This window comes from Odontesthes bonariensis, chromosome 9 (assembly GCF_027942865.1).
Source record: "Odontesthes bonariensis isolate fOdoBon6 chromosome 9, fOdoBon6.hap1, whole genome shotgun sequence".
In the NCBI taxonomy this organism is placed as follows: domain Eukaryota; kingdom Metazoa; phylum Chordata; class Actinopteri; order Atheriniformes; family Atherinopsidae; genus Odontesthes; species Odontesthes bonariensis.
The window spans coordinates 21,501,803-21,516,709 of record NC_134514.1 but is presented as its reverse complement, the minus strand read 5'-3'; the positions used below and the strand labels follow the sequence as shown (position 1 = coordinate 21,516,709).

General features: G+C 39.2%; 1 protein-coding gene across 2 annotated transcripts in view; it reads left to right on the top strand.

The window, feature by feature from the left end:
- grm5b (glutamate receptor, metabotropic 5b) overlaps positions 1-14,907 on the top strand; it is a 69,150-nt gene that overhangs the window by 8,765 nt on the left and 45,478 nt on the right. For both annotated transcript variants that reach the window (XM_075473602.1, XM_075473601.1), the window contains exons 5-6: positions 7,324-7,398; positions 7,907-8,081. In XM_075473602.1, the coding sequence (XP_075329717.1) occupies positions 7,324-7,398; positions 7,907-8,081 (250 nt within the window). The remainder of the gene's footprint in view (positions 1-7,323; positions 7,399-7,906; positions 8,082-14,907) is intronic.

Here is a 14,907-nt window from a genome sequence, read left to right as displayed (position 1 = left end):
AAAGAAGTCTGTCTGGCTTAGACCATATTTCTTTGCAGCTGGGGCTTCTGGAGCATTCTCATTGGGTCCCTTAACAGCTGGGCTGGTGTTCTGGTGACTGTCTTTACGCCGCTTTATCTGCTCAGTGTGTTTACTTTTTAGTTTCTAGAATTATGACTGTGCACCATCAGGATTACATTAGATAAGGCGGATGCTACTACCTGAAACACTCCCCCTCCCCCAGCTTTGTTAAAGGTGGTCGAGACCACACAGTACCACTTCACAAGTGGTTTGGGATGCGGCTTGATTTGCAAAACAGAGGACAAATGAGCACAAGACTGGCAACTCAAGACAAAGAAAGATATGAGAATGAGTATGGTCATTTCTTTGGATTGTCACGTTGTCAGCAACCGTAGATATTCTAAAGATAATTGAAAAAGAAGCACTGAACAATATTTTAAAACAACTTCAAGCCCAAGCTGTGTGTTGAGTAAAATAACAACCGCCGTCCTCAGCTGAGAATGATGATGGTGAAGTTGAAATCCGTCGTGAGGACTCTGACTGCTGAGAGAACAAGTCGGATACCTGTTTACTCATCACTTGTGAATTTAAGTTATTGCGGCTTAGTAGAAAATAATCACAAACAAGTTTCACAGATGTATTTTACATGAAATCTATATGGCCAGCGTCTTCTGATAATCATGTTGTTGCGTAAATCAGTCCTACTGTGCCACTGGCTGGGATTTCAATGCTGAAATTGATGCACAGCTCAGTACTGTTACTGGGGGGGCTTGAGATGGACAACAAAACCACTGTAGCAAAACATTTTCCTGCAACACAAATACAAAACAGGGTTACTCTGGAAATCCTATTTGATGAGAACATGCTCTCCTGTGAATATTCAGATAAAAACTCACCTGCTATACTTTCATACTTTACTTTAATGTGAAACAATGTCCCACAGGCAGCTTTGTGTTTGATATTACCGTGTTACTTCTCATGAATCACATCACAATAGGAGAAGGTACATAAGTATTACAAGATTCTTTGCTACATGTCATAAGTAGACTGATTCTGTAACCGTCAATCTGTCCTCATTTTTTAAATGTTTAAAGTTTTTGATTTTAGGCAGAAAAAGGTTATACTGATTAGAACCCCTAAATAGTAGATTGAAACTACGCAGTACAACTTAGCAACGCTGATGAACTGCAAGGCATGAAATGTGACGTGAAACAGTATTAAACGTGTACAAAGAGCTTATGTAAAGCATATGCAGGCATAAAACAAACTACTACATGAATGAATTAGCATTGAGCTCTGTGGGGCATAGTTAGTCATACATTAGGAGGAGAGGCAGCAGAAACACGATCATTCTAATGCTCTGATATGTACGGCTGTTTCTGTTTAGAGAGAGTAGAAATTTGACAATGCTTAAGTCCTCTGTAAAACCAGCCTGTAACAGGATGCTGTCAGGACACAAAGAGGCACTGGACTATTTTTTTTTTTTTTTTTTTGTCAGCACTATCCTTTAATCCATCTAATCCATCTAATAAATGGATTGTTCATTGAACAAACTAATAATTCACAGCTCCAACAGGGTAAGAGCATTCACTGTGTGTTACAATGACGATAGCCACCATTGTCAACATCAACTATACTGAATTCAGTATTTTATTCCTCATGCTTCCTCTGCTGTCTCCCTCTGTTATTAGTTTCTGTGTTTCTCTGTTTAGCTCAATTCAATTCGGCTCAATGGGTTTTATTGACACAAAAATTGACATGTTGTACCCAACCTCGCTCTGACATCAATTGATCGATCTCTCAATGAATCAAAATGCGACCCTTCTCTCCACCTCTCTTTTTTCACTCGCACTCTTACTTTTTCTCATTTGTTTCTTCTATCTGCCGTTAATGGCTCTTTTGATCTGAGCCTCGCAGATTCTGTCTCTCCTTCTATTGTCGTGGTTTCGTCTCCCTTTCCGTTCCCATCATCCTTTTATCAGTTGCACTCTCCCTCTGACTCCGCAGCACAACATGGCCTTTACGTATTTAACTTCTGTGGCATTTGAAGGATTATGGGAGAGAGGAAAGTGGGATTTGGGGGAGACGGTATGGAGAAGGGTTTAATGAATGGAGAAGGGGAGAATGGCTGAAGCAGCTTATGTTTTTATAATCGTTGCTGGTAATGTTGCCTGAGGGTGAACATTCAAAGTGGGTCATGGGCCAGTTTTTTTGTGGGTCCTGGAATAACACGAAAGCTTACTATAATGATCATTGGTCACAAGACTACGTCTACACAAATTGGTCTCCTGTTTCAGAATTCATGTTCTGGGAATCTACTTAATGGCTTCTGTTAGGATAATAGATGAATTGCCATTCACCCTAATCCTCAAGCTTCCATGACATCTTTAAAGAAGTGTTAGGGCTGTGCAATTATTTTTTTTTATTACAATATCGGCATGTTCTACATAAAATGGGCTATCAATTTATATCACAAAGATGATGATGTTTGCATGCAGACCACTTTCCACTCCACAAATGAACTGCAAGTTCATAGATTTGGTAATTGGTTAAAATTTGACCCAAATGAAATATTCTTAATTGCAAATGTGCTTCACACAAAGGCACTTTTAACGGCGGAGCCTCTCCCTCTATGAAGACGTCCTTGTGGGTTATCTGATTGTGGTGTTATTACAGTGGTTGGTCAGGACGCAGCAGAGCCTGACCTTGCTGCATCTGAGAAATGCATACGGACAGAGATGATCAGATTACTCTTATTCAAGATGTGTCCAGATAGGCTCAGATTCCAGAATAATGTTTTGGACAATGTTTTGTAGAGTTGTCGGCAAAAAGTCAATACTGAGATATCAACTGATACCAAAAGTTTATGCTGGAATAGATACTATTTTTTCCCCATGGTATTGATAAAATCAGATATGGAGTGTTTTCTCTGGCACTGGTGTCGAGTTTGAAATTGTAGTATTTTGAAAACCCTCGTGTTCAGCGTCTCAGAAGTTAAAATAAATACCAGAAGCAAGGCTACAGTGTTGTCCCTATTTGACACTGTGATGAAAAAGCGAGAGATCAGCTTCAAGGTTAGGGGCCACTGCTTCAACAACAGGTATGGTATTATCATTATCAGATAATTCAAGCACTGCAGTTCATTTGCTGGAGGTTGACGCTCTGTTGATTTTAACCAAGAAGTGTCAAGCGTGGTCTGTTGCATATCATCAGGACTAACTACCTGCCTGTGAAATCGAATGCTTGGTTTCCTTTTGTTATCCCAAGCAGAATGTACTCGACTCGGTGGGTGAAAAGAATTCAGATTTATTTCCTATTCTTGATTTGTGTGGTGATTGTCAAACACTGCTGTGGTGCATTACATTTTGCGCAAACATCTTTTTTTTTACAGTGTTGAAGTGAGATTGTGTCAAGGATTATCAAATTAAGTTTAATGGCCCTACTCAAAATGTTTTGTTCATGTGGAAGCTGTGACTACCATGTTAAAATGAATACCTAGAAAATAAGGTACACAGTGCACACAACTGAGTACTACTATTGTACTACTGAGTACTACAACTTCAGTATTGGAATCTAGACACAGGCATTACTTTTTTTTAAATTATAGAACTGATTTAATTGCAAATAAAATAATAACAAAAATATGATAATAAGAATCTGAACGTTTTAAGTGTTTTTTTATATCCCGTACATACTTAGACTTACAGTTAGCTGGCTGAGTTAGTAACTGACGGTAGAATTGCGAAGAATAGTATCAGCAGGGGTGGAGTTAATTTATGTTTCAATTATTGTGACCACGTGAAATGATGTTTATATTGGTATGTAATAATAATATAATGTTAATGATAGTCTATGAATGCATTGTTCAGCAAAAGACTGTCGGAAGACAGAGTCGAGGCTTAGACTGGAGCTTTTTATTGAGCACTCGGATTGAACAGACAAAGGCACAAGCGTCAAGGAAAAATCCAGTTTGATTCAAGGCAGAGAAGTTCCTGCATGGGTTTCATAAATGGTTCAAGTTTATTTCTGACTTGTTTACTTGCTAAATCCCTTATTGAAGAACACTAAGGCTAAGATTCTTATTTCTTTTCCTACGTGCTTGCATCCAGCCCAAAATAACATGTACAAGTCACCATATATGGGCTTTGTTCCTGTCATACGTGTAAACAGGATGACACAGAATCTCTGCGGCTGTTCTGTCTGTCCGCTGGGGCTGCAGTTTTTTTGCTCAGAGCTTGCACATGACAAATTTACATCCTAACCACAAGCTTGTTGTACCACAACACAACAGTTTACATCACAGAATAAGTTACGAAAAGTAATCAAAGTAAAAATTTTGGGCAGTCCCACAAACATAAGCACGGAGATTAGCAGCAGTAAAAGGGGTGATCCCCTGAAAGCCACAACAGACATACCTTGCACCCACATCTTCACATGTGCACATGTTAGGACAATGAAACTCTTTCACCATGCACACATGCCCACATTGCACTCCAGTGAGAATGTTTGCGTAACACATACTCATTAATCTCTCAGTACTGTCGACATATATTGACACAGAAAATTAAATATGTAATTAGATTTTTGAATCTCTACTTGTCTGTTTCTCCAGCAGATGCTATGCAGGATTTTTGGAGAACCGGGAAAATAATAGAGTAAGAGAGATCAAAAAAAAAAAAGAAGAAGAAGACGGCCCTCATGTATTTTAACGACACGTTTTTCTCCAGCTCATGCCATGACGGAGGGGACTGTGGAAACAGAAACTGAAGAAAGAGAGGGGAAAGAGGAGAGAGATGCAAATGTTTAGACCAAAGAATGCTGAGACTGAGAAGGATGCCAGGTGGTTGAGAGGAAGGAGAGGGAATGAAATGAGGGGCAAAAAGATGTCTGCTGTCTATGTCTCAAAATTTCAATACCTGTACTGCTGCTGCAAACCAAGCTGTGATAGAAAAGGTGAGTGGTGACATGTCGGAGAGTGGGAAATTTCAAAGAGGGCAGCTTTGCATTTGATTGCGTGTTGCAGTGTACCGCTATAACCTACACAATGGAAAGACACAATGGAAGTGGGGAGGGACTCATGCAATTTTCATTCCGGTGTTTAAAACTTTCAGGCTAGGCAGACATTTTGAGTTTGAAACTCCAGTGAATCCTTCTCTAATTGGTGTTTTAACCCCATTTCCACCAGACTAGCAGTGGTATGTGCACACCTTAGAACAATATATTTAATTTAGGAGTGAAAGAATTTCAGCTTTTTAGAGGAAAGGAACAGCCACACGACAGTGAGGGAAGAACTATGTCTGAAAGAAACTGTGAATGTGTGATCTCGGTTGTTTTTTTCTGTGGAAGGTGATAAAACAAAGTACCACATGTGTGAATGAGTTAAATGCCCTGCGTATGAGGCAGTTTGTTTCGAAAGGTGATAATTTTGCATGTCATGCGTGTCTGTTTGGATGAGAAATCAATCTTACTGATGCGTATCATGTTCTGGATTTATGTTTTTTGTTTTGGATTTCAGTCCATGTAAGAGCTGGTGGAGTTTCATTCTCACCATTGGAATACTGGTTCCCGTTTTATACAGATTTATGCGTTTATTTATTTGATTTTAATACGAGCTCAGTTTGACTTGTTAATCACAAATAGTCATGTGACACTGTGTCATGGCCTGCATTGTGGTGTGGTAGTTAGCACTGGAAAACTTGCCTGTTTGGTTAGTCATAAGTGTGTTGGCCATCTGATGGATCGGCAACCTGTCCAGGGTGTAACCCACCTCTATTCCGATGGCAGCAGGGTTAGGCTCCGGCTCACCCCACTCCCCCATATTGTTCTTAAAACAACATGACCTTATTTGGACCTTGTGTTATGCCTAAATAAGGTCATATTTAAAGTAAGCAACAACTGCATTAAGCTTTGTTCTTTGTTGCAGTGTGTAGACCTGAATGCACCTTACTCTCATTATAACATCCTACCAAGGTCTTTTAAATCTTGCATCACACACTGTTGCTCTACGACGTATGCTCGTGGGCTCCAGCAGAGTCGGTGCAGAACAGCACGGCTGTTGGTAAAAAGAAGACACGCTTTTGGGGTTTGTCTGTTTTTTAAGGGATACAAGTGTATTAAAGAATGAGCAGAAACACGGCAGTGGTTTAAGGGGATGTAATCTGGGCATGAATCATTAATCGAGCTGTGCTCCTTAACATAGAAACGGAAACATAAATGGAATATCCTTTATGAACTAAAGACGATATGTATTTTGAATAAACTATTAAGTTTATTTAGTGCAAACTTGTATTGTTGAGTTGAAGGGACACTGCATTTGTATTTGAGAAAAAACAACCCTTGGCAGATTTACCAATGAAAAGAGAAATAATTCTCACATGAAAGTTCCTGCGGAGTCCAGCAGGTTACAAGGTTTACAGATTTTTTTTTTTTTATAATGATACCAGTATGAATGTGTATGTGTGCATATGTGTGTGACTCAAAGTGCGCAGGGGAGGGATAGTCTGTACCATCTGTCTCTCACTCTTCTCACTGAGACACTAATTACAGGACTTTACACTTCACTCCACCACCCTCATCACTGGACTGACTACACATGCGTTGGTCAGGGATTATGGGACCTCCTCTTCCTCTCTCCCTTTTCTCCGTTTCTATCTGTATGCTCTGCTTTCCCTTAATAAATTTCCATCTCTTTCCTTCGTTTCCTTGTCTCCACTCTTTTATCACCGTCTGTCTTCTTTGTCTCCTTAAAGCTGTCTTTTTTTCGTCATCTATTTATGTAGAGCGCAGATCAATGATACCAAATTAGAGTGCACTTTGTAGGTAATTGCACACAATAACGTTATCAGAGATGAAAAGTAAAAGCATAAAAAAGGAGACAGCTTTTATATTTTCTTCAATCAACATGGAAGAGGGAAGAGACATAAAAAGAAGAGAGGACGAAAAATTAAAGAGGGGAATCCTGTCATATTCTTTGCCAATATGCACAACCCTTCATTAGCATAAATTCCAGGTCACCCACTTTCTCTGGCAGAGAAAGGGGTGCCACAGTGGGGAGATGCTTTCTCTGACATATATCTGAGCTGGTATGTGTAGTACAGGAACAACCACGTTAATGGAGTGGGCCTGTTTTTGAAAATGAGAGAGCATCAGGTCCTTTACACATTTTTCACCACAAAAGGAGAATCTATCTCTTTCTATATCTCTGTCACTCTGTCTCCTTCCATACACCCATCCACATACTCCACCTTTACAGCTGCTATTTAAGTAACTTCGGCACAAAACTGAGCCAGTTAAAACCCTTCTGTACTTTCTGTGGTTTTCCAGGTAACTATGGTGAAAGTGGGATGGGAGCGTTCAAGGACATGGCGGCCAAGGAGGGCATCTGTATCGCCCACTCTGGTAAGAGGCAACAGGTCAAGATAACCGCAGAAAATCCAACATTAATCTTAATTACAGATTTTGTTTTTCAGTAGGGAAACAAATTACTTTAGTTGTTACACAGTTCAGTGTTGATTCAAGTATAACTCTCAGCATTTGTACACCCACTGCAGAGTGTTCCTTTTGCATACAGAAGAGCATTATTATTTTTGTCCTTCTACTCCTTCTTAGACCAAATGCTGTCAACATTGATACAAAGGTGTTGAGCATAATTTTATGTTAACTGCAGTAAACATGCACTACCTAAGAAAGCATACCTTATGATGACGGTCCCACTGTAGGACAAGGACTTCATGCTTTAGTGACGGGCTCTGCTTCATGTTTATTGCTGGTGGTCGCCTCTGCACTAGAAATTAAAGAGGTTGCACGACAAAAAAAGGCTCAAAGTCAACTCCTCAGATGAAGAAACGGTGATCCGGAAAGGACACGAGGGTCACAGGCTTGTGTTTGTCTGACATGTTTCCCCCAGGCAAAATCTGGAGCAATGCTGGACATCACAGCTTTGATCGACTGCTAGAGAAACTGAGGGCACACCTGCCCAAGGCCAGGGTGGTGGCGTGTTTCTGCGAAGGTATGACTGTCCGTAATATCCTCATGGCTATGAGACGTCAGGGACTGGTGGGAGAGTTCCTCCTCATCGGCAGGTCAGTAAATTTCTGTTGTGTTGACAGAGCTTGGCTTTACAATGTTTTTACCAAGAATATGTCTCTCTGTCTCCAACGTAATCTATAAAAAATACTAAGCGGATTAACTTTAGGCACCTTAAAAAAAAAATCAACAAAACTTACAAACATGTTTTTCTTTTGCACTGAGCAGCTCACCCAGACATTGCAGACAAGACATTGTTGCCGTTTATGAATTGCCCAAAATAAAACAAAAAAAACAAAGTCTGTGATCTTAAATTATGGTTAATTCCCACACAATTCCTTTCTTCTTACAATTCATTTGCAAAACTAAGCTCTTAAAAGGAAATTTTTTTTTTTTTTTTTTTTACATCTGAGCATGTGTATGAAAGCTGTAACAAAGCCTCTTGAGTTTGAGTCGTCATGCCAACTGAGTGATTAACATAAAATGAATCATGATTTCAGTACCTTTGCCTGCTAACCTGCCTTGAATAAAACATAATTTGTGTAGACTTGAGACAATATGATGTGATTACCATTGAAATCACAAAAATATAATTATTTTCAATTCTGCTCTACTTCTCCCATAGTGATCAGTGCTGTGTAATTAAATCATCGTAGCGAGCATATTTTGTCTAGTCATCTCACTCATCTAACTCATCATCCACCTCACCACCATCATCATCACCGTCCTTCGGGGAATGAGGTAAAGTCTTAAATCCCACTAAATCTCTTGTTTGTCTGTTTTGCCAGTAGAAAAAGGTTGAATGAGAAAGATCATAAAATTAAGACGGATAGAGCGTCTTCCCTTAATTAAATGACTGGGTTTGTCATAGATTTGATAGACTGTGAGGGGACAATTAAAATGATTAGCTGTGACAGTCCAAAATTGGTAAAAAAACATGATAAACTACTAAGACAATTCATAGTTAAAAGACAAGCCAGATGGTTTGAACCTTGTGTGAACTCATATGTGGAAAGTGTTTGAAAAAAGGGCAGGTTTTTAAAAAAAAAAAAAAAAAAAAAAAAAAAAAGTCTTTGGTTATTGGGTGAACCATATCTCTATATTTATCATAAGCAAACTTTAACCAATCATATCAGTTCAGAAGAGTAAGTTGGAGAAATCAAACTTTGACAAATACCCGTGTGGAGAAAAGCTAAACAATCTTCCACCAAGAAAAGCCTTCAGTGCCCTTTTTTTTTTTTAAAAGAGAAATACTCTCTGGTTCTGATACAAGAGATGCCCTAGCATCATCTCTGCTAAAATCTTTTGGAGCCACTACTAATCCCACACCTAAAACCTGCCCATAGTTGCCTGTATAGAACACGTATGTACTAACGCATAGCCAGAGGGTTAGCGAGATGGATTTTCTTCTTCTGAAAGCTGAGCCTGGAGGCACTTTCATTTGAACTGCCTCTGTAAAATTCTTTGTTAAACTTTACTTTCCTCACGAGGTCATCCAGAAATGCTAACTGACACCTTGATGTCAATATCAGATCGATTTGTTGATCAACGACAGTTTCCTGACATCATATAAAACCATCTTGGTACCACTGAGCACAGTCATAAATTCCCATTATTTTTCTCACTTTGAAATGTTTTTTTTACGAAGCAAACTTGCTTTTAGATATGCTGAATCTCTCACCGTTATTCATTTTAGCTGCTGAAAAAAGTCATTAATAGTTTGTTAAAGTAGACAGTAGAGTAGTAGAGTTTTTGCAGTAAGTCCTCCGTCTCTGTTAATTGAATATCATCCTTCGTTAGCATCTTCATCATAAACGGACTGCAGTTACAAATTGGAGAGCGTCACGGGTGGGTGCCTTGCTCACAGGGGGTCTGTGGAAGCAACTTCAGATTAACTGAGTTGGGCAGACACTTATTTAACACCAGGATAATTACGTTACCAGAGGAGCATACAGATGATGATAAAGCAGATTTTTACTCCATTTCCTTGGGGAGATGGTTATGAAATACATAAAGATCTCTGAACCCTAAGATTTTTTTTTTACTTTTTAAAAAGACATATGTGCCACATACCATACCAAAGACTTTACTATTAGCATGCTGATGTGTTGTGTTATTATCTCTAATATATCCTGGCCTAGAGTTGTTCTAATGAAATTGGGATCATCTGTCTTTGCTGTGATGAATTTTTTTTCAGGAACATACTTAAAACCCTTTCAGTGACACCGTACAAACCCACTTATTGTATATTCAAAGTGAGATTCTCTGATATTGCTTCATTGCGCTGCTCAGAGTGTATAGTAAGTAATCTGTTGTAGATATTTCAGTTCAATTATCGGACAAATATGAAGCAAACTCTTATTATTATTTCAAGAGTTTGAAATAATGCTGAAGAAAAAAATTCTTTAACTGGCACATTTGTCATGGATTGATAATAATAATGAAGTAGGACCCAAATGAAGCGCTGAGCAGGCAGGAAGCAACCAGATGGTAGAGCTGAAAAGGCATTTTTTTTTTTTTTGCAAAGCAGGAGATCCAGAAAAACTAAACATTTAACAAACAAGTAACTGGAATCAGATCAAAAACAAGCCTGACTGACAAGGTGAGAAGCCAGGAATGGAACTAAGACTGTATCATTGGGGATCTGGCCGTTAACTAAGGAAATGAGAGAGTATTTAAAGTAAGGGAGCAAGTGAAGTAACACAGGGCATGTGGTGGTGATTAGCTAGCAGAATCCAGGTGTACAAGGATGGCAGGAAACCAGCCAAACTGAGAGTATCCAGAGATCAGACCCAGGAAATGCATATCACAAGGCAAAACAGAAAACCCAAGCCTGAACCTTAAGCTTAACGTGAAACCAAAACACAACATGAACCCTCAAACTATGACAACAACTCTATTATCTGGTTTGGAGCAAATAAACAAAGCTGCTCAGTATAGGCTGCTTTATGCGTGGCTGTGATCAACAGAGTGGCGGTCACCAACTGCAAACACATCTTTAAGAAAAATGGCACAAGCAGAAATGGTTGCCAATTCAAATGCTTACTCATGTGATTAGAAGTGTGATTGAAATGTTCAGTACATCAGAAGTAACCCAAATGTGCATCAACCAATTTCCGAAAAGGCAAAAGCAGGTATAATTTTTTGGAAATGTATTATGATCCCTTTTGCCATCCTACTTCCAAGTTCTTCTTTCCCCTTTCTAAATAACTGCTGTCGCAACATACCGGCTAGCAAAAAAACTTTAAAGCATGTGAATTCTTAGGACCGTTCCTTGCTGTATTCAGCAATGGGTACATTAATTCTGGGCAGCTGGCTGGGTAAACTCTTTAAAAAGTCCAGCTGTGTTTAACATTTGTCTGACATTTTGGCTCTCAGATGAAGAACCTAAGGGAGATGTCTCAAATAAACAGTTCACGACTGTGCTGCTTCTCGGCTTTCCTCCTACATAAAAGTGTACCTGCACTGTCGGCGATATTGTAATGTTGAAAATATATTACTGCAGCGCCTATGCACTTTTAAAGACCTGCGCAGGTGAGTTTTTTGTTGTACATAAAGGTTTCCACATTCCCACACTTTGTTCATCAAATCACACATTTTCAGTGTGTTTCCGATTTGTGCGTTTCTCTCCTCTTAGAAATGATCCAAAATACCCACATCTGGTCCTCAAGCTAACTACCACATCCCCAGAAAACTACGTCATGCACACATACACACACGTTCAACAACGGAACCACACAGGCACACCTTTCTGCCTCAATTTATTGATTCTTTAAGTCCTATAATTCCTTGTGGTTCCAGAGGGCTACAGACATTAATGAGTAGCTGGACTGAGATAAATATCTGTTGCCACATGGGACACATTGATACTACCCCACTCTCGCTATATACGTGCACACACACGCGCGCACACACAGAAGTGCATCTCAAAGCACTGAGGTGCCTTTTTTTCGAGTCATTAGCTTTTAAAGAAATTCTCCTTTATTTGGCTCCATGTAGAAGATGTTGCTCTGTTTAGAGAAACGCCGATAAAGCTTATCAATTCTTAACACAATTCTTCTTAGCACCACTAAAATGTTATATTTCTTTTTTTCTGTATCTTTTAATTGTACACGAGTTGCAGAGCAGATAAGAGAAGGGACTTATTGTGTGGTGACTACACTGCAACAGCACTGTTTTTTATGGTTGGTTATTAAATGTACATGTGCAGCACCACATTTTTATTCCACCGTCTTCTGCGCATACGCGATGGTGAGACCTAATTTGTTAAGGAAAAAAAAAAAATAATTGGCTAAAATTTGAAAATTGTACATGATGGGTTCCCACTATTTGATTCAAATTTAGCAGCTTTCAGTTTAAGCAGTGCAGTTGGATTACCGTGGTGGCTAACATGCAACCAAACCTGGATTGTGTGTATTTCCATAAGAGGCAGGTATTCTGCTCGTGCTGAAAGAATGACTTTGCAGTTGAATGAATTGGAACAGAATAGTTTGAATCAGAAGTCAAGCAGATTCTCTCTGGAGATCATCCCGCACAAGTCTGCACCCCTTCTATCTGCTGTTGCCATGGAAATTTCCCCTACCGTATTTGGATGATTCCAGCATAACAGCAGGGGCGATGTGGCGCATGCGCATGTGTTCATGTGAATGGCTATTTGCATGCGTGGGTGCTCTATGTGTATATATGTGAGACTGTGTGGGTAAATCTGTTGCTAAATATCATGATATTCTGATATTATTTGAGACATCTTGTCTCTGCCCTTCTTCACACAATTCTTTTTGTCTAGTCTTATTTATCTATTTGTTTTTCACCGACAATTTGGAGCTTTTTATCTCACCATTTCTCTCCAATGTGCTCCTCTTTCCTGCTGCATTTTGTTAGACTGCATGAGTGTGAGATATAACAGAGAACTTCAGCTGATTGTTTGTTTGAGGTCAAACCCCACCAGTGTCCCAGTTTATACCACAGCTGTATGGTAAGACTGCACTTTAATCAGAGTCACTCACGACACCTCAAAGTAGTCTTTAAAATGGATTTTTGCTGTGTTGTACACCTGTGTGGAATTGAGATGAGATCAAAGACACTGTGACGAGAGAGCAGGGAAATGAAGGAGGGATTCAGAAAGGAGTGAGAAAGAAGGGGGGCTGGGCTGGAGAGTGAAGAGATTAGCAGTTGAGGGCAGAGCAAAGAGCAGAATGTGTAAATCTTTATATAACATTCATGTATTATGGTACTGAAAGGTCTCTTTTCAGAAATGAAAAATAAGTCGCTCACAGTAGGAGTGTAATTTACACATCACTGCTGCATTTTGATGTCTCACACAGGTGTTGATACACACATACATGTACATGCACAAGCAGGGTCTTTTTCTGTCTGTGAGCTAATGCGGAGCTGTGTATTGTTTTCTAGGAACGTGTTCATTTCCTCTTGATTAAAACAAGAGCCGTTTCGTGTAATTTAATTGGGGAAATGATTGAAATTAATTCTGTTGTTTCTTTTCATATTCATTCCTTGCTGTGAAAGACTGCTTGTAATCTGAACACAGAGGAATATGTTCGGAATGATGGTCGGTTAAAAAGGAGGGTGAAGATAAAAAAAGAAGTTCTTTCATGTGCATGTGCACGTGTGTGTGTCAGTTGATCAGAATGTATTGTCACACAGGTTTTACATTTTAGTTTATACAAATATGGTGCTCTCTGCATGTATGCTGCTGTGTGTGTGTGTGTGTGTGCGCGTGTATGTGTGACTGTGCGAGTGAGTGATCTTTGTATGGTGCCCTTTCAAACGTAAAGGTTACACTATCGGTCAATAGCTGTTCTATAACTTACTGAATACAAGCATGTACACACATTTGGTGTGTTCTTGAAACTGTTAAATCCTATTTTTGATACTTGCTTAAATGGAAGTTAGCTGTTTAAATGTAGCAACGGAACATTGTGCTACTCTAGTTTGTGTCTTTTGTGACTGGGTGTTAAAGCATGAGATCATGATGAAGACGATTTATGTAGCATGAAGAACCACAAACATGGCAGGTTTTTATGGCTTTCCATCTTTCATGATCTGGATTGACACATTTTGTGTAGATTGAAACTAAGCCGGAGTGTGAAGATGGGTCTAGTCCGACCCATGATCAGTCATATGATATAGTGATGGCTACTTTGTACTAAAGGATTGGAACTTGTATGATACCATCTCACAATGGTCTCCAGTTTCATTACACTCATTTACAAAATAAAAAGTATGGGGGAAAAAAAGTGTTGTAAGAGCCCTGTCAGACAATCTATCATCACTGCAAACAACACTGTGTTTAAATTAAACCAAATTACAGTTCAAACTGTTAAGTTTCTTGTCTGCATGTTGCATGACTGTTGCGTTTTCGGGGGATGTAGCATTGGTTTATGTCCTCCCTTGTAGCACCTTTCGATGTCTCTTTCTCTTAAATTTGATATAGGAAGGAATTCATGAAAGTGACTTGGAACTCTGTGTTCATTGGTGTCAAAAGTGTCAAACATGTATCAAAGAACTCTCTAGCGAGGTGTATGTCTTCGCATTTTAAACTCCAATAAAACTCTACCTTGACTTTCATTTTCCATTGTCAGTTTGGGTGAACTCTTCTAAGACTGCAAATCAAAAAGCTGTTGAACTGAAACTACCCAATATAAAAAAATTCAATGGTTTTTCCGTACCATTCTGTGTCTGTCACCACCTGTCTTTTTCTTTGACGCCTCTGTTTCCTCCCCCTTCTCTACTACTCTCGACTTTTTAACATTTTGCTTGTCTCTCCTCTTGCCTTTGATTTTTTGTTATTTGTCTGGTTTCTCCCTTTAAGAGGACATATTGTACTGTAGATAAATGTGTTGTAAATTTGACCTTAAGTCACCA